The sequence below is a fragment of the Micromesistius poutassou genome (assembly GCF_964030765.1).
Source record: "Micromesistius poutassou genome assembly, chromosome: 5".
Taxonomy (NCBI): Eukaryota; Metazoa; Chordata; class Actinopteri; order Gadiformes; family Gadidae; genus Micromesistius; species Micromesistius poutassou.
The window spans coordinates 9,645,472-9,672,136 of NC_140275.1; the positions used below are offsets into that span (position 1 = coordinate 9,645,472).

Here is a 26,665-nt window from a genome sequence, read left to right on the forward strand (position 1 = left end):
ATCTGTCAGTATTTAATTTATAATTATTCATGTAATTTTATTATTTTTATTTATTATACTTGGTACACACGATCACAGTATTGTCTTCTATTATTTTGTGCTATCGTTTGGCAGTTTGGAAAGGGGGGATGTCAGCGTTATCTCCAACTGCCCGCGTGTGATATGCCCTGTTGTCCTATGTTACAGAATAAATTCTGTCAGATCCATTCCACGTCTCCTCTGCATTATCGGCCAACTAGTCATACGAAGACCTGTGAACATTAATGTAACAGGCTGATCGAAGTCTGTTACACATGTAAACAGCGGCCGTCAAGGCAGACCCCCGGTGCCAACTTTAAAACAGTCAGGGGGTGACGAAATATGGCGAGGGGGCGTGGCCAAAAATCAAACGCAGTACAGTTGTACGCCCGACACACAATCACCGACGTAGTGCTATCATAACAAACACACGCACACAGTGTGCCGCCAATATGCACAAAATCCGACAAAATGCAAGGCTTTAAGAACGTCTGTGACTTGAGCATAGTTGCAATACAATTCCACAAAACAAAGGGTAAAGCTGCTACAGCAATGGGTCAAGATATCGCTTAAATAGACCTAAGCAAAGCCCATTCAAAGTGACTGGGCGGGGATGGTCGTCTGAGTGGGACGAGTTCTCTAATTGGTGTGACAGCAGGCAAGTTATCCCTTCTCTCTGTGAGGTGGGAAGCGTGCTTAGTTTCCTACAGTGGTTACTGGAGAAAGAAGCCACTATCAAAGTCTATGTGGCAGCCGTTTCAGCTGGCCACGTAGCCTGTGACGGCTAGTCACCTACCCGCTAGCCGTGTTGAGCCCATTTTTCTGTGCGCTTACGCCACGTGGGGATCTTCCTTCGGGGATCTTGTTGTGTGGGTTTTCCAGGAGACCCTCTCCAGCCTCTGTCTCACTCTCAAGCCCCTTTGGATGCTCTCTTTTAAGACGGTGCTTTTATTGGCTTTGGTTTCTGCCAAAGGGCATAGGGCGTTTATTAGACGCTTTTATCCAAAGCGACTTACAACGGTTAATACACACAGACGGCGGAGTCAACCATGCAAGGCGACAGCCAGCTCGTCAGGAGCAGTTAGGGTTAAGTGTCTCGCTCAGGGACACATCGACACTAGGAGGAGCCGGGGATTGAACTAGCAACCTTCCGGTTACAAGTCAACCTGCTTTTTTTTTTTTTAAACATTGTATTTATTGAGTTTTTCAGGTTTTATACAGGGGAAAAAAAAAAAACACGAAGAAACAGTTTCCCGAACTGTGGGAGCAGGAAAAAACCCTATAGAACACAACGTGCGCGAGCTTGCACTTCACAGTACAAATTGAGCGCATCAATAGGTAGTAACGTGACAGCAACCCCTATTTTATGAGTACTAAATAAGGAACAGAAATACAGGGCACACAGGAACATATTGTAATTAAGAAGACCGCATTACCAAAAGCCCTTTTCCAAAAATAAATAAATAAAATACCAGTAGTTTAGACGTAGGCGGACAAGCACATTTTTAAAAAATCTGAATTTTTTTTTTTGAAAAAATCTGTTTCAACTAGGCTATTTTTAATTGAAAGCATTCGTGCATAGGCCTATGTCTTATATATAGCCTACATAATAATTTTAAACAAATTCAACACACATGTAACTTACCCACATGCCGCTGGTATCAGAGGGAGAAAAAAGGAAGGAAGGAGACCGCACAATGAACAAAGTAGACCAACAAAAACAACAGCGAAGCATGTCCAAAGCCCTCTCCTTAACGCGAGAGGAGAGGACAATCACAATGTCTGGTCATCATTGCTTTATCCATCACCGAAACAAGTCCAAATAATAATCTTACGGTCTCCATACACAAGGGCAGAAACAGGTGGGTGTCCGCATGTAGCCTTAACGTTGCCCCGGCTGCTGGATAAGTCCACATCCCAACGAGATTCCGGTGTCGGGCACTAAAGCGATGTAGTCTCCAAACAGTCATCTTATAACAAAATCCCTCGACGTCTTTGCTCAATTTGTCACGGGCAGGTTTTCGGCGAATGTATGGGCTTCATCTGGGTCTGTGTAGCTCATTTCTTTACCGGCATGTTTCAGCAGTAGGCGAGCGGGATACACCAGCCGGTAGTCCACTTTCTTCTCCCGCAGAATTTTTTTGTGTCATCAAACCTCCGTCTTTTCTGTTGAAGATCAAATGAGTAGTCGGGATAGAGCCGGATGATGTTGTTATCATGTCGCAGGGTGCCCAGCTGACGAGCCTGTGTCAAAGCCCGTTCCTTATCCTGGTATAGAAGAAATTTACCTCTACATCTCATGGTAATATACAATTATTATCAGGCCCATATGCTATATAAATATAATAATGGTGGAGAAGAGCTTAAGAAGGCAAGTCACCTCTTCCCTTTAGACTGTAGCCTGGAATGCCAAAAGGCCTATAGATTAACTTGCTTGTGTTTGCACTGGCATAGAGGTCAAGGATCAGGGTGAATTGAGGTTAGTCTAGGGACAGAGACCAACTGGACACTCCAATCTAGTGTCGTAAAACTGTTGAACCTGTTGGAAAAACAGCTGAACCATTCCCAAAAATCCTAGCAAGCAGAATGCGGGCCAAGAGAGAAACTAGAAAAACAACAGACTGTGAAACTATAGTTAGACATTGTATGTACAGGGGATATCGTAAATAACAACACTCTTGATGGCCAGAAAGGAGATATAAGGAGGTGCCCGTGACCAGCTCGGGAGTTCTTTGTCAAACCAACTCGGCTTTGCTCTTACTTGTTCGCGAGTAAAAATAAAGTCTTTTGTCATTCTTGCTCCGGTCTCCTCGAACTCTCTTATTTAAGTTATAGTGTTAAATGCGGTTTATCTACCACACTGGTAGCGAAGGAATTGCATTATTATGGCGCGGGGCGGTTGACCTGGCTTTGGTCTTGCAGCAAGAGTGCGATGGGCGCGCTCAAGCTCAATCCCATTGGGAAAGTTGTTGGGCCCCAGAGTGTTAAGCAGTAAATTCCCCACAAATTTGGTGTGGCTGTTTCCTTCCAATCCCTCTGGTAAACCCGTCAGATGGAGATTGCATCTCCGGGAGCAATTTTCCATGTCGTCCACTTTGAATTTGAGATCGCTCACCGTCTGCTCTGCCTGAGAAAGGCGCCTTGACAAGTTATCCACGTCGTTATTAATCTTGTTCAGGCCGCCTTCTAAGTTGTCTTGTTTCTTTTCGATGAGTGCTGTTTTCTGTCGCAAAGTTTTCAGAGTGGAATTTAGATCTTCGATCTTGCTGGTTATCATTTTGTTTCCTTCGTTGATAGCTGCCATCAGTTCGGCGGAGCTGTATTCCCGTTCAGCCCTTTCTTGATGGTTAGCCATGTCCGGTGAAGCAGGTTCTTGGCTAGCAGCTACGGGCGTGGAAACACAAGACTGTGTTTCTTCGGTGATTTCTTCTTAGGTGACATATATGGAGGATAAGGTTCCGTTCCCGTTGCTCTTAAAATGCAGTTTATGCTATTATTTCAAACTTTCAGTACGTACAAATCAGTTATTTAATTTATAGTTACGGAGCAGTGCTTTCCGCGTCCGCTCTCTAGCTTGCCATCACGTGACCCCCCAAGTCAACCTGCTTTACCTCCTGAGCAGGTTGACTTGTAACCAGAGGGTTGCTAGTTCAATCGATCAAGAGTTGCATTTCTTGTGCCTGGTGCGGGCACTGGCAATTTACGGGCAACGTTCAGCTGTTTGTACGTTATAGCTACACAGCCAAGGGCCGTGTTATCTCTAAGCCCCGTCTGTCTCGTTGGATTTGTGAGGGTCTTTGCTTAGCCAACACTCTGCAGGACTTCCATCTTCACTTCATGTTAGACCAGGGGCTTCATGTTGTAACCGTGGAGCCTTCCCTTCTGGAAGGTTAGACGCAGAGGTGTAGAAGAACGACCAAAGAGGCATAGAGGCACGGGCGCCACACACAGATGATGGCTGATACCACCTCCAGATGCATGGGATCCGCCCGGATCCCAATGCACAAGATCGATCGATCTCTCTCTCTCTCTCTCTCTCTCTCTCTCTCTCTCTCTCTCTCTCTCTCTCTCTCTCTCTCTCTCTCTCTCTCTCATATACACACACACACACACACACACACACACACACACACACACACACACACACAGAAGACGATGGCTGATACCACCTCCAGATGCATGGGATCCTTCCGGACCCCAATGCACAAAGATGCAACAATAACGGAGGTAACCACGTTGACATACTGTTACGGAATAGCAACAATATTTGAACTTGATATTTGTCATTTAATGGACTGCAGACAAAGTGAAGACTCATTCTACAAGGCTGAGAAATATCTGTGTATAACAACTGAGCCTACAAGATACTACCACGGCCCCAGTGCCTGCAAGGTATGGAAGCAGACGTCATGGTTCACACATCCTGGGTACAAGGAGGGATACTATCCCTGTGCAAGCAGATAGATGGGAGATAGAGACAGGGGGACCTAATGTGAATATATGGTTAAAATGGTTGAATTACACGCCACAGGCTCAGGGAAAGACCGACTGTATAATCTGCGCCAAAGGGCGACCTACCCTGACCACAACTCCTGCTAGGATTACCCCGTTTAACTCAAAAGAAGGGTGTGCATGCCTACTAGAACTGTTTGTAGACGGCCACATCTCTGGATGCACAGCTAATGTAAAAGGTTTCACTATTTCACTGATGGGTCTCGTGACAATCTTCTGACAATGCCAAGACGAGGTTCACATGGGTTCATACTAGTAATTTCTTTCATATGAATCGTGCTCCTGACAGACAAGACAAACAATGAACTCATGAACTATCGGACCTGAGAACCTGAGATCCAATGGAAACTGGAGCAAACACTACACACACAATGTAAAATGTCCGAAACTCTACATACATGAAGATCACCTGAGCCATTCAAACCTGTGCATGCCTGAAGGAAATTGGAAATTGTGTTATTTTTGTCATATTTTGTAGATTTTTAATGCATACTGAAAGTGTATGAATTTTGTGTTATGCAAGGCTGAAGAGAATTTTAAAATTTAACTGTATACCTATGCTGCTCAATTTTTTGTAATGTTGACTTTCAATATATGTTGAAAGTATATGAATTTTATGTTGTTTTATGCCTAGAAGTGTTTTGACAAAAGTAGTACCGAGTACATATAACATAAGCTGTAACACTTGCGCATAGCCACAAGGGAGCATCAGCTGATCAAACATAGATGAAGGGGGCGGGCTTTTAAAGCCACAGAACACGCCCACCTCTACCTGCCTATTTAACTCGGACCCCGCCAACATAGAACCAGAATCTCTTAGGCGGCGTATCCTAGATATAAAGCTTAGAGACGCTCCGTGCGTGTTATATACCATCCCTCTCCTTTTGATTCATAGACGATAGACAATAAACCAAAACCTTAACCAAATAAAGTGAGTTAAAAGCGATCCTGTCTCGGCGGCCTTTCCTGGACTAAAAATATCATAACAATGTCCAGGGGCTCACTCGGCCACTCTGTTTGGAGCCAGGGGCCCCTTCTATGGCTTAGACATGGGCTTGTCTCGCTGGCTACGCTGGCTCTTCACTTGAGCCTATCTGCTGTCCCCTGTTGGTGGGTGTGTTTCATGATGCTGTAGCCTCGCCAGACCCACACTCACATTGCTGGTTAGCAATGTGCTGGCCAGGGTTTGGCGAGGCTGGAGTCCGCGGACCCGCTCCCGAGGGGGACACGGACCAGCGGTTCGCCGTGCAGAGTGCAATGTGCGTGTGGGTCTGGCGGGGCCAGACCTAAATCTAAAGTCTAGAGATCTAAAGTCAAGATCTCGCAAATCAAAGTCAAGATCTCGCAAATCAAAGTCAAGATCTTGCAAAATAAAGTCAAGATCTCGCAAATCAAAGTCAAGATCTCGTAAAAATTATAGTCAGTGTTTGTCCCCAGTACATTTTATTTTCTTTGTCTTTTTTTTTTTTTACTTCATGTCACTTTGGCGTCTCCGTACTGTAAAACCTTCTCCTGTTAGGATGAAAATATATTATTGAGCAAAAAATACAAGGTAGTACAATAGCCAAGACAGCTGCACCATGGCAATTATCTTCCAAGGTCTCCAGTTGTCAGTGGCGGCGCTAGGGTGGCGCTTGCTGATGCTATAGCACCATCAGAAATTGAAATTGTTTTCAACAATCCCGTCCGCCCACAACCCCGTGCCAACGGCCCCTGTCAACAATCCTCAGCACCGTCACTGAATAATTCCACCCCACTGTAGCACCAGCAAGAAAAAAACTCTGGCGCCGCCACTGTCAATTGTTGTAGGAAAACTATGTTTGCTGGCCACCATTTTGGCACCCACACATTTTAAATGGGATCTGAAGAAAGGGGAATTTGTTATTTTTCAATCAAAAGTCAAAACAAATCTATTTTATTTATTTATTTATTTAGAATATATTCAATGTAGTAACTTGGTTGCACAAAGGAGAACAAATGCCTTAAACAATTCTCACATCAATACATCCATAAGAAACAAGCCGTATATGTCACCTCTTCAGCACCTGAAATTAGCTTTGCATAGGCACTAGGACTATAAAAAGCAACACCAGCAACAAAGGAAAGGACGCCAGCTGGTTCTCTTACTGTCATCTTCGTGAAGGTGGTACACAGTGGAACAGATGGGACAGCAACACAGTCTCTGCCACAAATCCCACAGAACAAAATATCAAGCGCTTAACGAACACCGTCACGAGTGGACGAACAAAACGAATATGGTTCATTTTAACACACTTTTTTTTTTTAATATTCATATTAGACCCATAGATTGAAACACAATGCTCGAGGACTCTGTTCTTGTTATCATTTTATTTTATCAACATACATATGACATAAAAAGCTCATCGCAAATTGTTGCAAATGCATGCAAGTTTTCCATTCCTTTAGCATTGAGGCTTGCGTTCTGAATATTTTTTTGATAATCGCACTTAAAATAAATATTTAAACATCCTATTGTAACAGAAATAGGCTTGCCGTTGAAGAATCTTTAGTAGTAGTTCACACATAAAGCAGAAAGACCTACCAGCTACAATTGCAAACTTTTAGGTAAAAAATTAATAACCTTTGTGCTTTTCATCAGTTTCAACCTCTGTGGTTAACCCCAAATCAGATCTCAATTAATCAAGCGATTACACATATACCAATTTCTCTTTTGTTTATGTTATAAGCATTTTAAGGTAACATAGCATGCTTTTCTTAAACATGAGAGATCAAAACATAATTCAATTCAAACTTGATTTTGAGATGCATGAACTGAAAAAACCCTTTAGTTGTACATAGTTAGAATTCAAAAAAATGTCCACACAAAAACAATTTACATATGAATATCGCCCACAATGCAATTTACACTGTACATTGTATTGAGCTTCATATACTTCTACTGATCAAAAACACATTTAAATAGGCTTCTGAAGTGCATGAAAGCGGTTCAACTTTGCTGGGAATTATCATAGCTTCAGAGCATCATAGCGAAACACAAGACAACCATGTTGTAGGCTACATGCATTAATTATTGATCTCTTTTATTGGCAGGCTAGCAGTTCCCCTCGAGTTGCGCTAGCCTAGCACCAGCAATTTCTGCAACTAGAAGGACTGAATGAAAAGTGTTGAAAACGGTCTCCAATGATTAATAACACACTGGATCACTTGGAAATGAGACCCGATGTCCAAAATCCTGAATTATCCCTTTAAGAGCTCTATGTCATGGAAGCAAACATGTCCCGCCTGTTTATGTGTTTTGTCCAGGTTATTTCTGGTGTCTGTGACGTTGGGAGATACTCGATTCGTGTCCTTAAGTAACATTGATTGCATTGTTATTAGTTTGTCGACCTGGCTCCCCTCGGAACCGCGGGTTGTTCAGACGGAAAGCCTGTTCTGGGCCCAGTTTCCCGAAAGCAGCGTTAGCCTAAGTGGTTCGTGAAGTTTGTCGTACGAGCATCGTACAGTTTTCACTCCGTTTCTCAAAAGCATTGTTGCGTAATGAACGTCGTGAGAACCCTCGTATCGAACGTTACTATAGCCTCAGTGGAGTCAACAGTGGTTACCGCCGATATATTACTCATAGACTACTGTTAGATTTAAACAGCAAAGACAGAGACATGTTAGAAGTCAACAAAAATATAATTTATTGCAGCAATTTAAAATTCCAAAAATACATGCGCAGCCGAATCACAAGGCATATAATAAAATCTAATGATTCCATTGCTTGTGTGGGAGTTCGCTTTCGAGCTGCACTTCTCTCCCTCAGATTTTAATTTAACCATCGTGGTTAAAATGTCCTCATATTGATCAATGACAGAAGACATACTGTACATGAATGAAGCTGAGACCAGCGGGTGTCTGAGAATTTCTGCAGGCGTTTTTTGTTGCGATTGTTTGCCATAAAGCACTGTAGGCGCTTCGGTGAGGCTGTGATGAAGTTCATTATTTATTGGACCGTGTCTAGACAGTTACGAACATCCCTGACCTTAGTGGAGTGCACAATCGCCAAGTTGAGAGCGTGGTTTCTGCAGTGAACATAGACTGCTGCGGGAAACTGCTGCGATGCATGCCTTTCCCGCTTACATTGCCTGCACCATCATACCCCTGCCCAACAATATGGGCAGGATCTAGACCAGCAACAGCAATAGCCATGTCAATACCTCTGCGTTTGAATGATAATGAATGAATGGAACCTTGCATTTTTAATGTTTACACCGAAGATTCTAGACTAGAGACTGCGCGGCGCGCCAATCAATGAAACTTTATGCGGAATCAGTGAAAGTCTGCTCTCTTTGCTGCGCATGTTTCAGATTCACATTTAGATAAATGCTATAGTTGTCACACACACGCTATTTTTTATTTTTGTAATATGGAATTATTTCAGGGAGGGAAATGCCGTGAAAAATGTACAATGCAATGTATGCTTGTTCAGGATTAGGACTGATATAGCATATGTCGGCCTAGGCCTAATCAATTGTGTTGTGTGTAGCATTCATATTAGTCTATTCTTTTCGTAGGCTACTCTGCTGTTCGTGCGTCTCCCCCTCCTACAGAGCCCATTTCAGCACCGTGTCAGTGGACAGCTACAAGCCTACGAACGTCGTCAGAGCAGCGCACGCGCGTTCATGTTAAGAGGAAGTTCGGGAAACGCTCAAAAAATGTTTATGAAGGTTTGAAAGATCCTTTGTGAGAATGATCGTACGAGCGTGGATCCATTCGTTATCGGGAAACTATGCCCAGATCTGATGACATTGCATTGTTTGTCCAGCTCTCCTCCTTAAGAGCTCTATCTCACTCAAGCAAACATGTGCCGCCTTATTTTGGTTTATGTTTGAGATGTTGGGAGATCCTCCCGTCCTCATCATGTTGACATTGATCGCATTGCATTGTTATTAGTTTGTTGACTTGGCTTCCCTGAGGGCTGTGGGGTTGTTCAGATGGACGAAGCCTGATCTTATTTGATGTTCTGAGCTGAGAACATTGCAGTGTTTGTCCAGGATCAACACTCCTGTGTGTGTGTGTGTGTGTGTGTGTGTGTGTGTGTGTGTGTGTGTGTGTGTGTGTGTGTGTGTGTGTGTGTGTGTGTGTGTGTGTGTGGATGCTGAAGCTCTGTCTGAGCATTTCATATACAATACATCCCTTATTCAATAACACGCAAGTTTAAGCAAGCACTCCGATTGGTCAATTCCCATTCTCGAGCGTGTTTAAATGCCCGGTGAAAGAACGGACAAAAAGATCGTGCCTAATTACAGAAAGTGTCGCTACGCTAACCAGCCGAAACTACTTTCATGAGCCTGGTTCCCATAACAACGTTCAACTGACCAAGAGTCGGCTATCGTTACCATAGGAACTATTTTGAACTTGAGATGAACTCGGGCAGAAAGCTTGAAATTGAGGGCAAATTAACCCACAATATATATATGTACAATATTGTTGATAACGAAGATGGTTTGTGTTATTGAATCCCAATCTTACACTCGATGGCGTCATTCAGTATTTGTTTTTGGCCATGAAATCTTCTCAGAAATCTGGGATAATTAACTTGTCACTTCAGAAAAGCAGCAGAATTAATTTCCCAAGTGATTACGTTACTACGGAGACATTGGAGCAATTATTTTACAAAGCATTTGTGCATTTTATAACTGCTTTAGTAAGTCGCAAACATGCTTAAATGCTTTCCCATGGCATGAAAATTAATAACATCTAACATTAATATGAGTTCCCCTAGCCTGCCTATGGTCCCCCAGTGGCTAGAAATGGCATTAGGTGTAAAATGAGCACTAGGTATGACGTATCCTGCTCAGCCTTTGAAAAAATGAAAGCTCAAACGCGCCGATTTGGAATTTGGCCCTATATGTCGTCATAAGGGACCAGGTTACCTCCGCTTTCTCTGCTTGGCCCGCCCAGAGAATTTGGCCCGCCAATGAGACAATGAGCTAAGACTGTGTGTGTGTGTGTGTGTGTGTGTGTGTGTGTGTGTGTGTGTGTGTGAATACACACACTGTAACGAAGTGTTGTACACTTCTTTGTTATTTGGATAACCGTTCTGCTGTTGGTGTTATGGCGCATAACACGCAACACAATGGCACTGTCTGATCAATGAAACTGTGTAGGGCAGTGGTGTGTTAAAGTTAAACACACCAATTCAACTTCAAACTCATTGTTTTCATTACTGGAATCTACGCTAAAGGCGATTGAGCATCGGCAATAACGGCACGTCCATTGATTAGCCAAGAGTGAAACGTTTGCTCATGGTGTGTAGAGGCATTTTGCGTCTACATTATTTTAGATTTTATTCAAGACCAGACGTGCTTGATACCAGTGGCGTCACTAGGCTGTGTTATTCGGGGCTAAAGCCCCGGATCAAATAGAAACAGCCCCGAATCTATTTTTGTTTGAAAAAATAATAATTAAAAAAAAAAGACAATTCAACCTTCCGTCCGCCGCCGCCCCCCGTCAACAATCCCGTCCGCGATCCCCCCCCCCCCCCCCCCCGTCAACAATCTCGTCCACCCACGATCGTCCCACTGAGCCCCGGATGTTTAAGAAACCTAGAATCGCGCCTGCTTGATACTAAATATTAAAAACTTCAGACAAAGACATTTGAACTCCCTTCATAACCTTTAACAGGGGGGTCTCCGTTTCGGGGGCGAAGTTACAACACAACACAATTCTAGCTAGGAGATTAAGCATTCGTTGTTTGATTAGCTAAGCAGTAACCTCCCTACTAGGCCTAGACAATTCACAAACAATTCACAAACACAAACTCACAAACATCTTGACTCTTGCAGGCTGGACCGTGACAATCAGCATACAAAACGAAAAGGAAAGCTAAAAGTGGTTTCTTCGCGAAGAATATTCAGAGAAGTAAACAGAAGGAAGAGAAGGAGGGAAATAAAAAAGACAGTCGACAGTCGGCCTACGTGGGAGCAGGAGAAGGAGAAGGAGGCCACAGAAGGAGATAAATAAATACGTGATGGAGAAGAAGGAAAAGAATGAATGTGAGGGATGAAGAGGAGGTTTCAGATTCAGACAGACGGACAGAGGCAGGGATCAGGAGGCAGATGACGAAGAGGAGGACGGAGGCAGAGGGTCCTGAAGTCCCAGCTGGACCACACGGTGCGTTTCTATTCTCCTTACTTACGAGAGACGGCGTGCAAAAGTCATTAGTCAAAAGTCATTCATGATTGAATCCCATCTCATGTGTTCGCACCCAAAGAATGTCCTCATCGTCTCCTCCTCTTAACTAGTGAGGAGACTGAACTACTGCTTATCCCAAGCCTGGACCACCGCGTTCCCCAAGGAGCTGACCTTGTCTTGCTCCTTCCCCGTCAGCCCCGTCTTAACCACGGCGGACGTCTCTGAGGACGGCTTGGCGCTGCTCGGCTCCAAGTGGACCACCACGCCGCACACCATCCGGGACGGCCTCTTCGGCGCCGGCGCCAGTGAAACGGGGTCGGAGTTCTGGTCGTGGTGAACGCGGTTCGTCGCGCCAAAAACCGCGTGGTTGGGGACGGCGGTGGGATCTTTAAGGCGCGTTGTGTTGCCGCCTCCGCCTCCGTGGGTGGGCTTTCCCCTCCTGGTCCGGCCCGTCTTCTTGTCCCACCGCCAGCAGCGGAACGGGCAGCAGAACGGCCGGGTCTTGCACACGGCCTGAAAGCCCCGCTTGAAGTTCTCGTTGTAGTAGCCGTAGATGATGGGGTTGACGCTGGAGTTGGAGAACGCCAGCCAGTGTGCGAACGGGAAGACATAGCTGGACAGCAGGTCGAGCTGCTTGCTGTCCAGGCCCGCGTAGTCGGTCATCATCATGAGGGTCCACAGCGGCAGCCAGGAGAGCATAAAGAGCAGGGCCACCACGATCAGCATCTTGACCACCTTGATCTTCTTCTGAGATATGACCGGCCGGCCGGCTCTGCGCGCCAGGCACGGGGCCGTGTTGTTGCCGGCCTCCTGCAGGTCGCGGCCGGTCACCACGGTGGAGAAGAGCTTGACGCCGATGCATCCGTACATGACGGTGATGAAGGCCAGGGGAACCATGTAGATGTGGGTGAACAGCACGGCGGTGTACACCTTCTTCATCAGCGGGTTGGCAAAGTTTTCGTAGCACATGTACAGCGGGTAGGTGAGTTTGAGGTTGTTGTCGTACGCCAGGAAATGGTCGTCCACCTTGTCGACGGTCAACGCGAGCACCGCCGGGCACGTGATGGCCACCGCCAGCACCCAGATCAACCATATGGTTGCCTTAGCGATGAATAGTGTCAACTTTGGCTGCAGGGGGAAGACTATGCAGCGGAACCTAGTGTTGGACGATAATAGAGAAAGTCCTACGCTTTAAGGTACATGATAATACATTTGATGATTCTATGGTGCCTTTCAAACTCAAGGATGCTTTACAATGTGGGCAGGAACAAAGAAAACAAACCTAGTCAATAATAACACACGGAGACCAGCAGACAAACAAGTCTGCTTTGTCTGCTGATCTCTGTGTGTTATTGACTAGGATAGTTTTCTTTGTTCCTTTGCGCACACACACACACAATGCCTGTGACCCACCCTCTTGTTTGTCTGCCGTGTTTTTTTTAACCTCTAACCAGGCATATTATGCCTGGTTGGAGGTTAAAAAAACTTTCAGCTCCTAAAGGCCGATACCGATAACCGATAACACACACACATATAAATATATATGAGCATGACCTAAGATCAGTGCCACCACTCCCATATTCCGACCTATAAGCAGAGCCACTGCCGGTCAAAGGGAAGGGTGGTATCCCCGAGAGAACATCGGCCCTGGAGGGAACGTCTCCCCTGTGCTCCTCGACTGCAGTCTGGGAGCCGACAGCAGGAAAGGTGTAACATAATAATAAAAAAAAAACATTTTCTATATACGCGTGCAGCTGTGAACTCATGTATTGCAATTGATTGTATGATGTGTACTTTTAGGGTTACGATAAGACCTTTCATTTAGCGTTAGTGGGAGCGGGGCACTGAAATTATATAGGCTGTTATCGGGGCTATTCGTCATGATATCTGACTTATCGGAATGACATAATAACTTCTGTTATCGGCCCGATAATTATCGTGCACCCCTAAAAAAAAAACACTTAAATTTTTATATGAATGCACTAAACTATTTTTGTTTGATGTTTATGAGCTTGTCAGGGGAACTAAACCAAAAGAATAATTACAGTGAATGGGCAGTGGAGTGCCCACGGTACAAACCTCTCAACGGCGATGGCGACCAGTGTGAAGACGGAGGCTGATACGGACATGCCTTGAACAAAACCACTCATCTTGCAAACAATGTTGGTGAAAGGCCAACCTGTCAGAGGAGGTCGATATTGATCATTTCAAAGCAAGAAGATGCTCCCCTATAGACAGATATAGATATATATAGACACACAAAGCATCTCAATTGTCTAAGGGAAAAAGGATCAAGGAACATATACAGGATTATATACACTATGTGTGTCTTGAATACATTTTGCTGTAGATGAGCTGATTTCTCCATTCAAACTAATTTTAACAATTTTACTAAGATAATAACCCGGAAAAAAATAAAGTGGATATTCCAAATTTGCAATTTTACTTAATAAAGGGACAATTTATATCATTGCTACTAGGTTGCCTTTAAACAAATGTGAGGCCTAGTTTATCCAGTCAGTCATCGCTAATCTTTGTAGAGTTTAGGAATAAACCTAATGAACATCCCATTAAGTTCTAGCCACGTTACATCATGAGATTTCAAAAAATATATATTTTAGCTTATATATTCTTACATTCTTCCGTTTTCAATTTGAATCCCACAGAGTTAACAGAACTGAATATCGGGTTACTGTTGTGTGGTTGTGACCTGTGTTACTCTGAAGTTTATGTAACCTGTTAAGAGGTTATTATTACCTGTGATAAGATGGTTATTACCTGCAAGGAGGTTGTGAAAAAGTTATTACCTGCGAGGTTGTTGTTACCTGTGATGAGGTTGTTGTTACCTGTGATGAGGTTGTTGTTACCTGTGATGAGGTTGTTGTTACCTGTGATGAGGTTGTCGTTACCTGCGATGAGGTTGTCGTTACCTGTGATGAGGTTGTCGTTACCTGTGATGAGGTTGTTGTTACCTGTGATGAGGTTGTCGTTACCTGCGATGAGGTTGTCGTTACCTGTGATGAGATTGTCGTTACCTGTGATGAGGTTGTCGTTACCTGTGATGAGGTTGTCGCTACCTGTGATGAGGTTGTCGTTACCTGTGATGAGGTTGTCGTTACCTGTGATGAGGTTGTCGTTACCTGTGATGAGGTTGTCGTTACCTGTGATGAGGTTGTCGTTACCTGTGATGAGGTTTTTGTTACCTGTGATAAGGTTGTTGTTACCTTTCATGAAGTTGTTGTTACCTGTGATGAGGTTGTTGTTACCTGTGATGAGGTTGTCGTTACCTGTGATGAGGTTGTCCACCAGCGTGGTGGGGATGCAGAAGATGCCCACCAGCAGGTCGCTGACCGCCAGGTTGAGGATGAAGAGGTTGGTGACGGTGCGCATGCGACGGTTCCCCAGCACGATGAGGCACACCAGGATGTTTCCCACCATGCACAGCAGAAAGATGAAGAGGTAGGCCAGGATGTAGCCGGCGGCGATGTGCAGAGAGTGCGGGTAGTACGAGTAGTAGGTGGCGTTGGTGACGTTGACGTCCCCGTACGTGTGACGACTGATGTTGTAAAGGGTCGCCATGGTGACGATGGTGGATCCTTCCACCATCTCCAGCACCTCGTCCTCCGCGCTGTTTGGTGCGTCCATGCTTCCGTCCCGGGCGCACTGTGGCACACTGTGGCACAGGGTCAGGAACCTAGAGACTGAGCTGCAGAAACGTCACACTTAAGGAGGGGCTCTGATGGTGAGTCATAACGTTTAAAACGTGTGATCTCTAATGTCTAAAAAAAAACAATCAAATCAGAACTATAAAGTTAATTGAATTAATAACTGACACACACAAAGAGCATACAACTAAGCCCACCCTGAACCCTCTACCCTCTGTTCCCTCTTTACATTTATTATTAGTAATCAGTGTTGGGAACGTTACTTTAAAAAAGTAATTAGTTATAGTTACTCACTACTTGTTCCAAAAAGTAACTGAGTTAGTAACTTAATTACTTTATAATAAAAGTAACTAGTTACCAGGGAAAGCGTTACTGTAAAAAAAAAAGTTGCTATATGTCAATGAATTTGAAGTAGTGCTTATATCTTCAACTTGAAAATGCCAACTTTTCATCGGATTGCTCCGGACTCGCCTTCTCTGCTGCTTCTTTGAATCTGTTTGGTGTGTGTGTGTGTGTGTGTGTGTGTGTGTGGTGCACATGGCCTGGCTTGTGTGTAAAAACACTGGCTCAGATTGGCTACCATGAAACATGACTCTGCCTTAGCCAATCATAATCGCTTATCTCGTTGTTAACCTCTCCTCACTAGCAGTTAATGTTTGTGTGTGGAGCCAGGGGTGCGTTCGGATTACGCAGTTTATTCAATCAATTCATAGTAACGCATCACATTTAACGTTCAGTAACGATAATGGCGTTGCAACGACGGAAACAGTAATTAGTTAGATTACCCCGTTACTGAAAAAATAACGGCGTTACCTAACGCCGTTCTTTTAAACAACGTTATTCCAAACACTGTTAGTAATTGATGATAATTGTGCATGCATCAAAAAATAGGAATCTGGCAGGCCATATTGTTATTGTTGTTGCTAATGGATTGGCAATATTTTGTCCTTAAAAAACTGTCCAATTGTTGTAATGCCCTGCCTCTTCCAGGTTGCATTATTTAATGTATGTCCTCCAGCTGATAAAAGAGGGTTACACCAGATTGGAGAGGATGGAATGGTTTGACCATTGAGGCCTAGTCTCCTATGTATTAACTTTACAATGGAGCATGAAAAAGCAATGATGCCATTGTCAACTAAAGATGGGAGTTTAGGATAGCACCACAGTGATGCTAAAGAAATGTTCTTCTCCCGAGATATGATGGTCTTCTCTATCCATTCCCAGCTACCTTCTAAATATTTAGGTTTATAGGCCCATACTAGTGGGTAGTGCTGAAACAACAACCAGGCCTCCTTTGGATCTAGGTATGATTCATTTCTTGTAGGCAATTTCGGTTTTTTTGTTATTCCAAAGGAAGTTCATAAAAAGGGATTTAATGTCTTTAAACCAACTCTGAATTTCAATGGGATTATACCCCATAAAGAGAATGGCAAGACCATCCATCTGTCTATGTCCCCTTTTTTAAATTTATTTTTCATTTAACCTTTATTTCACCATTGAGATTAAAAACCTCTTTCTCTAGGGAGTCCTGACCAAGAGGCAGCAAAAAAGGCAGCAAAAGTTACAGTTACAACATACAGACAGCAATTAGAATTAAGAAAAACAGAAAAGCTTGATATTTGGACCATGATTTCCAATTCATGATTATTTTTTTTTATATACAAAAGCTACACAATGTTACACTTTGTCTTCTGAATACAATTCAACTGATTAATTTCCTTAGAAATAAAAAAGGAGGTAGTCTCAAGTGCTCTCAGTCGGGATTTAAAAGCATTCAAAGAAATCAGTTCCGTTATTTTCCTGTCTTTTTGCAGCATGATCCATGTAGAAGGAGCAGAGTACATGAAAGCCCTTTTTCCCAATTCTGTGCGGGCAAATGGAACAGATGGCAACAACTGATCATTTGAATGCAAACCATAAGAATCAACACTTCTTTGTGTTCCATCCTTTGATGGATTGAAGGATACCAGGGCCATTCAGAGTGAAAATGTTTGCAATGGCAGCTATGATATTTATTCCCAGGTATTTCATACCACTGGGTCTCCAGGCGAAAGGGGCTGTCATGAGATTGGTTTTAAATGTAGAATGGTTGAGTGGTATTGCCTTACATTTGTTCCAATTAATTCTTGACAAGTCCTGACAGACTATAAAAATAAGTGTTGAATTAATAAGCGACACACAATTATAAGTACGCACGCATAAGTGACGTGACATTACAGGCTTAGATGCATTTAAGCCCTCTATCACCCCAGCACTCTATCACCCCAACACTCTATCACCCCAACCCTCTATCACCCCAGCACTCTATCACCCCAACCCTCTATCACCCCAACCCTCTATCACCCCAACACTCTATCACCCCAACACTCTATCACCCCAACACTCTATCACCCAACCCTCTATCACCCCAGCTCTGTATCACACCAGCCTCTATATCACCCCAACCCTCTATCACACCAGCCTCTATATCACCCCAGCTCTGTATCACACCAGCCTCTATATCACCCCAACCCTCTATCACCCCAGCTCTGTATCACACCAGCCTCTATATCACCCCAGCTCTGTATCACACCAGCCTCTATATCACCCCAGCTCTGTATCACACCAGTACATTACACATTCTTCAATCTCTCTCACATTAGTTTTCTTCGGTAGAATATCGCTGTAATGAAATTGGAAACTAATGTCACTGCGCCCGCTGGCGGTCAATTAGAATCTAGCACCTTTGGAAGGTGCTAGATTCTAATGCGTTTCACGCTTTGTGACAGTAATATTCAATGTAAAAAAATAATGACTATTGTGTGTAATGTGTTTCTAGGGTATTCTGTTGAATAGCTGATGACGAGTTGATGAGGTGCCTGAGGTTGGATAACTGAAAAAAAAGTCTTCAGAAAATATGTATCATTTATCAAGTACAACCAGCAGTAATAAATGACCCAACAGTACTGAACAGTACTCATTCTCTTAGTACTCGGCTCTGACAACGGCACACTAATCAATGATTATTTATCAAAGCCTTCAGATTATTACGGAATTTCTGTTTGTCTGCTTGTCAGTAGAGTCGCACAGCTCAACTCCAGGTCAGGTCCGTTTTCACGACTCGAGTCTCAAGCCTCAAGGACCCAGCTTTGGTAGTTGGACCCTTCTCAACGAAACGCTGCCGACACAGTCAACAGCAGTTGCTGCTGTCGGTTCTCAGCCTTATACAAAGCAACCACCAGTGAGAAACTTACACAAAGATACAACTTATGTGGGGGATGGAATGTCACTGGATGTATATACAGGTACATCAACATGTTGTATGTATGTATACACATGGACAAAGGTCCATAAGAGCTTTAGAGATTCGTGTGACTACCACATAAAGGCCACATGACTAAGTGCTAAGTACCCAGTATGTATGGGAAGGAGAACAACACCAGGGAGATCCTTCCATTCATCACTTGGGATGTGTGCGCGTGTGTGTGTGTGTGTGGTTGTGTGTGTGAGAGAGAGAGAATGTACAATATTCCAGAGATGTTATTTACTCCAAGGTCTAGATTGATGATTCTTCTAAATGTAACGTTAAACATCAGACCAAATGAGACATTGGCAGATTAATAAGTGAGCAAGCAAGCGAGCAAACAAGCAATAGAAAGGCGAAACTGAATATCTGACGGTATGATTGGTGCTTTTGGGGCCCATTATGCCTTTGACTCATGCCTTTGACTGAAAGAATTGAAAAGGACAATATGTTAATTTCTGAGGCTGATTGCAGGTGGCATCTACACCTGAGGCATGCGGCAGGAGACACCTTATTCACAGCACTCCCATGGGCTGGATCTAAATGTCAATGAAAAAAAAAGAAAAATCTGTGGTGGATATACTTAAAGTGTAATTCCGGAGAAAATTTAACCCAGGGTCTTTTTCGGCATGAAGACCCAGACAGACCCAGACACTTTTCTTCATTGATAATTGAGTACAGAACTTGCCCCAAGTTGCCCGGAGCAAATTGGCTTCCATGTTATTGGCTAGGGGCACAGCGAACGCTTCCAAATCTGCATTTTCTAACCCCTAATATTGCTCAAAATAGCACCAAACCTCTGCTTGATTCTCTGTCAGATTTAATGACTTCATGTCATTTACATGTCACTGAATTTGGGTGTGCCCAATCACGTTATGTGAAGAAGGTGATGCTGATGGACAAAGCAGTGATTCAAAGTGAACTGTTAAGATATATTAGTCCAGGAAAGGCCGCCGAGACAGGATCGCTTTTAACTCACTTTATTGGGTTAAGGTGGTTGGTCTATTGTCTATCGTCTATGAAACAAAAGGAGAGGAATGGTATATAACACGCGTGGAGCGTCTCTAAGCTTTACATCTAATCGATACGCTGCCCAAGAGATTCTGATTCTAAAATGGCGGAGTCCGAGTTAAATAGGCAGGTAGAGTTGGGCGTGTTCTGTGGCTTTAAAAGCCCGCCCCCTTCATCTATGTATGATCAGCTGCTGCCTGGTTGTGGCTATGCGCAAGTCTTACAGCTTATGTTAAGTTTACTCAGTACTATGGCTATGAGAGAATATTATGGCTGAAATATGTTACAGAACTAGTTGACATCCAGGCCACCAAAGAAATGAAAGCTGCCCTCCGTGGCACTGAAAGCTTGAGGACTTTTTGGGCTGCTTGTCCCGAAGACTTTGGCACACTGAAGACGTTGGCTATGTTTGTGCCAAAGTATGTTTGTGTTTGTTCTGGTCAACCTATTCATGCAAATAATGCGTTCTCGAAGATGAACAGTATCAAGACACCGACGGTCAAATCGATCTTTGGAGGACTGCTTGTGAATAAGCCTAAAGCCTCAGTTATGGTTCCACGTCGACACAACGCAATGACCACGCAGATGCTTTGACGCAGTCGTGAACCTTATTTATTCACACTAGCGATGAGGTTAGATAACTGTCTGCGAGCGCGCCGTACAGTCGCACTCCAACTCACTTTTTCCCACCACCAATCGCTAGAGCGAGCGCAGAGCCTTCTCCAACATTTCAGCCCACTCCTCACATTCCTTCTCCCATGCCCCCAAGAAAGGAACCCATGCGGCTTGGTCCGGCCAGTCTCTCACAAGCAGAACACCTCCGCCGAGTGTCAGCCCGGAGTTTGCATCTACTACGGCCAGGTCGGTCACTTTCTTGCCTCCTGTCCTCTGCGGCCAAAAAGAGCAGGCTCCCCATTAACGGGTGAGCCAAACCACTTCCCCGACTGTAACCCCGGACCAGGGTTCAGTTTGAAAGCGACGCTTCTCTGGGGACAACAATCCCTTCCGCTGCTTGGATTCCGGATTCTCGGATGAGAATTTTCTAGATGCAGACCTGAGGCCTGAGGTCAGTTCGCTTCCAGGTCCTTCAGTGGGCGCACACCTCCAGGTTTGCGTGCCATCCTGGAATCAGCCGCACCCTCTCTCTCTCCTGAAGCGGCACTTACGGTGGTCCACTATGGATGCTGACAACCGTGCCTTCATGGCCGCCTGCGCGGTGTGTGTGCTCGCGGGAAATCCTCCCATCGACTGCCCACTAGCCTGCGCCGCCCTCTACCAGTACCCGGCCGCCCCTGGTCCCATATCGCCCTCGACTTTGACTTTGTTATGGGTCTTCCTCCATCTCAGGGAAACAGAGTGATTCTCACCAATAGTGTATAGACTGTTTTGAAAAAGCGGTTCATTTTCTCGCTCTCCCTAAACTCCCCATTTCGGCTTTCGAGGCGGCAGACCTCTAGGTTAAGCATGTGCTGCGTCTCCATGGAATACCCTCCGACGTCATCTCTGACCGTGGACCGCAACTCATCTCCAAAGTTTTCAAGGCTTTCTGTCAAGCTCTGGGAGAATCAGTGAGTTTGTCTTCTAGTTACCATCCACAGACTAACGGGCAGGCGGAGCGGTCCAGCCAGGAACTTGGAGCGGCACTCTGTTGCGTCTCTGCTAAATAACCTTCCTCTTGGAGCACCCACATGGCCTGAATCGAGTACTCCGACAACTGCCTACCAAGCACAGCCACAGGTATGTCAGCATTTGAGCACTCTATGGCGGTTACCAGCCACCTCTCTTCCACGGCACGGGAGGTTGAAGTTGCCGTCCCATCGTCTCAGTCTCATCTCCGTCTGTGTCACAAGATTTTAAGGGTTGTTTGTGCCGCCTTGTTCCGCACTGCTGGCCGCAACCCGACCCGACCCGGCCATCGTCTCTGCCCTACTTAAACCCTGGATCTTCAGCCACTCATCGCCAGATCGCCAGATCCTTGCTTGTCCACGGCCTATTGTTCCCTACTGCTCTCGTCAACAAACAAACCTCAGGTTTAATTCAACATCCGTTGTCTGTGCTTGGGTTCCTCCGGTTTGACCATAACGCCAACCAAATGGCAATTCATTCAATAATAATGAAACAAGGCTATGTCTCTAGATTCGCTATTTGGATTAGAAATCTTTCCCATATAATTTAGCTTACTTGATTGAAGGTATTTCTGCGGCTGATAAGGTTGGCTGTGTGTGGAATAATGGTAAAACCCCATCCCTAGTGGGTTGGAATTGCTGCTGATGTAATTATAGCAGGCCATTTATGTTGAATAACGACAGTACATGTTGTTGCTATGGCTGAGAATACTTGTAGTATATATTTACATCAATGATCAAGGGTTGAATGTTTTTCGATCTTCAACATTGATCAAATTAGTAATGAATTTATTTTCAGTTTCAGAATAAAAAGTACGTAGCCGCGTAGCCACGTAGACCAGCGCCAGTGGGTCCAGTCATAGCAGACCACTTATGTTGAACAATAACAGTATCTGTGGTTGCTATGACTGAGAATAATTGGCATATCTATACAGGTTCGCTATACTGTGCAGCACAGTATAGGTTTTTCAGTGTTTTTTTTATGTTGTATGTTCTATGTGCAATCAAACATATTTTCCAGGCCCATTCATTTTTAATTTCAATAATCTAGCCCTGTTGTAGGGCTTGAAGGCAGGGTCCCCTCAAATCAAATTAACTCCTTGACCCAGTCTTGTCCCTGTAGTAGTAAGCATTCTCGCACCACCCTGTAAATATTTTGAATTTGTCTGTCAACTTAATCAACTGATTACCTTTGAAACCCATGGGATACACTTTGTAGATGTAAATCTGCGATGGCTTGTTTAATACAAATAAAAAACTACAACCATTTCAAAAAACATCATAAAGGGTCCCTATTTTAGCACCAGGTGTGAGTGATTAGCCATTTTAAGATAGTACCTTACCTGTGGCATATTGAGGTCACAAGTGGGAGGCTCCGCCTAGATTTATGATGGATCGATAAGATCTATCCAGCATACATCGGGATTAACATATATATCCCACTTATGTCACTATTTCACAGGGCACAGTTGATTTTGCCTTGCCTTTTCATCGTTTAATATATTGAAAAATATATTGTAGGCTATTATATAAATGATAATGATGATGATGATGATGATGATAATGATTCAATAGTTTGTGATACTCAGCGAACCCAATGTCCATTATTTACAAGATAACTTATCGTGAAGAAATCGGTCCTCTTTGCAAGGAGCTATTAGCTTTTGCAAAGGGTGAAAAAGGCAAATATCTCATCCAAACTAAATTCGGCAAGGTCGGTTGTCCAACTGCATTATTAACTGTTGAATAGAGTATATTTTATCCATAGCCCTGAATGTCTTTCTGAATGCAGCCCCGACCTGACCGGTAAAATAAAGGTGGTGGCAGTTTTCTTAAGCGAGTACATTCTAAAAAAGGTTTATTACGTGCTTTTAAAAGATTGATCATATTAAGGGACCGTCCATCCAAACAAGCAAAGTAATCACACCCGCGAATCATTTAGAAAAAAAAGGCGAAAAAATTCAATATAATGCGGGAAGTTCCTACAGTCAACAGTATGAATAACCCAGGGTGAAGTACAACTACCAATAACATATAAAAATAGAACCAACCTTCACCAATTCAGATGTTTCTTTTTAACAAACGAGAAGTCGTATGTCCCTCAGTCCTATCCGGACCAGTATGGCTCACTGTCGACACAATGTTGCGTCCCCCCCACCTTCCTGGTAGTCGCGCACGGTTTCCTATTGTCTTTTTAATTCCATGGGCTCAATATTGTTGGCTCAATATGTATATCGATGTTGATTCATCAAAATTGATTGTTGTCTTAATTGATGTATAACAATATCAATTATTTCCTTGCTACCCAATAAATAAATAAATAAATAAATACATAAACACATTGTCAACATGTAAACAAATAGCGTAAAAAGTAATAGAACACCTGGCTACCTAAATTATTTATTTTACTGGATATACATGTATTTACATAATCCTAATTGAATATATAATTGACTTTAATGGTGAATCCTTAATCCTTATTCTCAGTGTGTTGTAGCCGGTGTAGCAGATAATGCAAATAGTTTTGTTTTTCTTTCTCACCAGACAAAGCAAGGGACTTGCTACCATCCAGTTTCAACACCTTTATGTCACATTGGCACATCGTCAATGATGGGCCGTGTGAGAATCCCTACACCCACTATAGGGATACATTACACCTGTAGTCATTTTGATTTGGAGAAATGAAAGTCTGCTGCAGTAGACTTTATTATTCTCTTGTAGGCTTAATGAGATTTATTAGCAGCACAAGGTTTGACTCGAACACATACTGTCACTGATTGATAATGAGTAGTAATTCAATTGAGAGTGGTGGTTGATTATTGTATAGGAGTAACTGAGATGTTAATGGGATCACATTATGATTAGTTATCTACACAAAAATCGGCACAGCACATATAACATATAATATAGCCTATGCTGCTCGCCACAATAGGCAAAACATATAAAACACCCCTACCATGATCTCGAAACTAACTAACGACGCACTAAAACGACCCGTATGAATGTTTATCCCCCTGTTAGGGACAATTTATTCTTAGTTTATTTTATTGAAAATTATCTCCCCCTGCTGGCACTTTCATGTTTGTTTGAGATGCCACCTGGAACTCAATACAGGTAACCAGGATGTGAGGGCCGAGAGGGGAACACATTAGAAAAACGCCAGCCAGAGTCGAGAGCGATATAGTTTTTTGACCACGATGAACACGATAAACACGAAATACACGAATAGGAATATGATCACGAATAAGAACAACTTATACGAATAGCCTGCGAATTATATAGGCCTACCTAGAGATATAAGCTTGAATATAATATATATCGTTTACATTTACACTGAAACCCACATACAACCTTAGGATAATATAGGCCTATTTTTGTTACAATTAGAAGGACAATAGATCCTATTTTCGTTGCGATTATATTTAATTTGATTCAACCGGATCGTGCGTCTGGAATAACCCCTCGCCTGGGCTCGCGCGGCATTATGCCGAAACACCCCCTATTTTAAAGGTCCCATGGCATGCTATTTTATGGATGCTTTAATATAGGTGTTAGTGGGCCCCTAATACAGTACTTGAAGTCGTTCAAGAAATTCAGCCTTGGCGCAGAGTTACAGCCACTACGAGCCAGTCCCACAATGAGCTCTCCACAAACGCGCCGTTTTTAGAGGCGGGTCAAGGTGGAGGGTGTGGCCCTGAGCAGCTTGCGGCCACGGTACCATGCGCTAGTGTTTACATGCCGACTCCTCCGGCTGCTCTGCCGGCGGAGCAGTCCGCATACGACCGAGAGGTCGGAACAATGGAGCGTCTGAGAAATGATATGGACCCGAAGTGAACTGACAGCTGTCTGCTGAAACATCGCTTTCTCTATGGAGGTAGATTTGTGTCTTTATTATGCAATCAAACAGAATAGGTTTGAGGGCAAAACTTTCCACACTGCAATCAAAAAATAGATTTGAGAGCAAAACTATCGACATTGCAATCAAAAAATGTTTTATTGCAAGTAAAATAAATGTGACTAAAAATGTATTAATGGAAATCCAAAAGTTTTGTTTGCAAATCCAAAAGTTTTGCTTGCGAATCCAAAAGTTTTGCTTGCGAATCCAAAAGTTTTGCTTGCTGTTGAGCTGAATCTCGTGGGCGGGACCTACGCCGAAAGATGTAAGACACGTCTCTATTGGCCAGTCTCGATCGGAGTGACAGCTTGGCAACTCCGCTTCCGAGTCCCGCTCGGTCTCATCATGGACTTCAAAACTCCCTCTCTCTTCACTAACTGTGGATGTTGCCAAGCTGTCACTCCGATCGAGACTGGCCAGTAGAGACGTGTATTACATCTTTCGGCATGTCGCATTTCAATCTGGACTTCAGAGTCAAAGCCAAAGCAAAGTTAATTTTCCCCAATTCCTTTTCCCCATGGGCGAGATAAACCCGACTAGGAGTCTTTACTTGTTGTGGAAGTACCAGAGAGTTGGAGAACCCGACGCAGTCTGTAAGATTCATAATATCAGAGAATACCCCCGTCAGTTCGGCCACGGCGCAATGCTTAATGCTAGCTCGACTAAGGTGTATACATGCATCTTAGTAATCCAATCATAGTTGGACTAAGCCAATACATCGACTTTCTTGAGTGTCATGTAAACGCACTGAGTGATAATTCCCCTCCGATGCATTCAAACTAAAGTCACCAGCCAGTAGCTAAAGTCTTTTTTTTTTTTTTACTTTAGGAGTAGAAAGTACAGATATTTGTGTTAGAATTTAGGGAGTAAAAGTCAAATAGTATAGTTAAGCACAGCTAGCTGAAAAACAAAGTTTCTGTTCATTACTTCCCACCTCTAGGTGAATCCAAATGAATACAAACACCCACACAGATACAAAAGCAGATACAAACACCATTACAGATTCAACATTTATTCCAGACAATATTCACCCTCTTTTTTTGCTTGTTAAGCTCAGTAGCAGAATGTTTAAAAATGAGAAACAATTCCTGTGTGAGTTTGTATGTTTTTTTTGCAACCAGCTTACGGCAATGCCCCCAGCCTCTTATGCAATAATGTCTGAAATAGTCTCATAATAGTCTCAAATAACTCTGTTTCACTCACATGGCACAGCCCTGAGACTTGGAGTTCTGCATGCCGTCTTTGTCTAGACACCAGCTTCGTCTAGACAAAAGCGTCACGTGAACACTGATCAACAAGCCCTCGTATAGGGCTCGATAGACCGCCGCGCCCAAGGGCAGAACACAGAGTCAGGACCGGAGCTGGAGTAAATGGAAAGGTTTGTCATGATGAGCAGCCCAGGGTCGAGGCCGGGGGGGCGAGTGGGGAGGAGAGTGGGGAACGTCAGGCTGGAGGCGTTGATCCACAGAACTATAGGCAGACCGGAAACAAAGGT

General features: G+C 43.8%; 1 protein-coding gene across 1 annotated transcript; it reads right to left on the bottom strand.

The window, feature by feature from the left end:
* Positions 1–11,814: 11,814 nt before the first annotated feature.
* On the bottom strand, positions 11,815–26,405 carry npffr1l2 (neuropeptide FF receptor 1 like 2; the record flags this gene model as incomplete). The annotated part of the gene is made up of 5 exons (XM_084468139.1): positions 11,815–12,847; positions 13,771–13,870; positions 14,979–15,364; positions 21,240–21,368; positions 26,374–26,405. The coding sequence occupies 5 exons, from the start codon at positions 26,403–26,405 to the stop codon at positions 11,815–11,817; spliced, it is 1,680 nt and encodes a 559-aa protein (XP_084324265.1).
* Between the last annotated feature and the right edge of the window lie 260 nt (positions 26,406–26,665).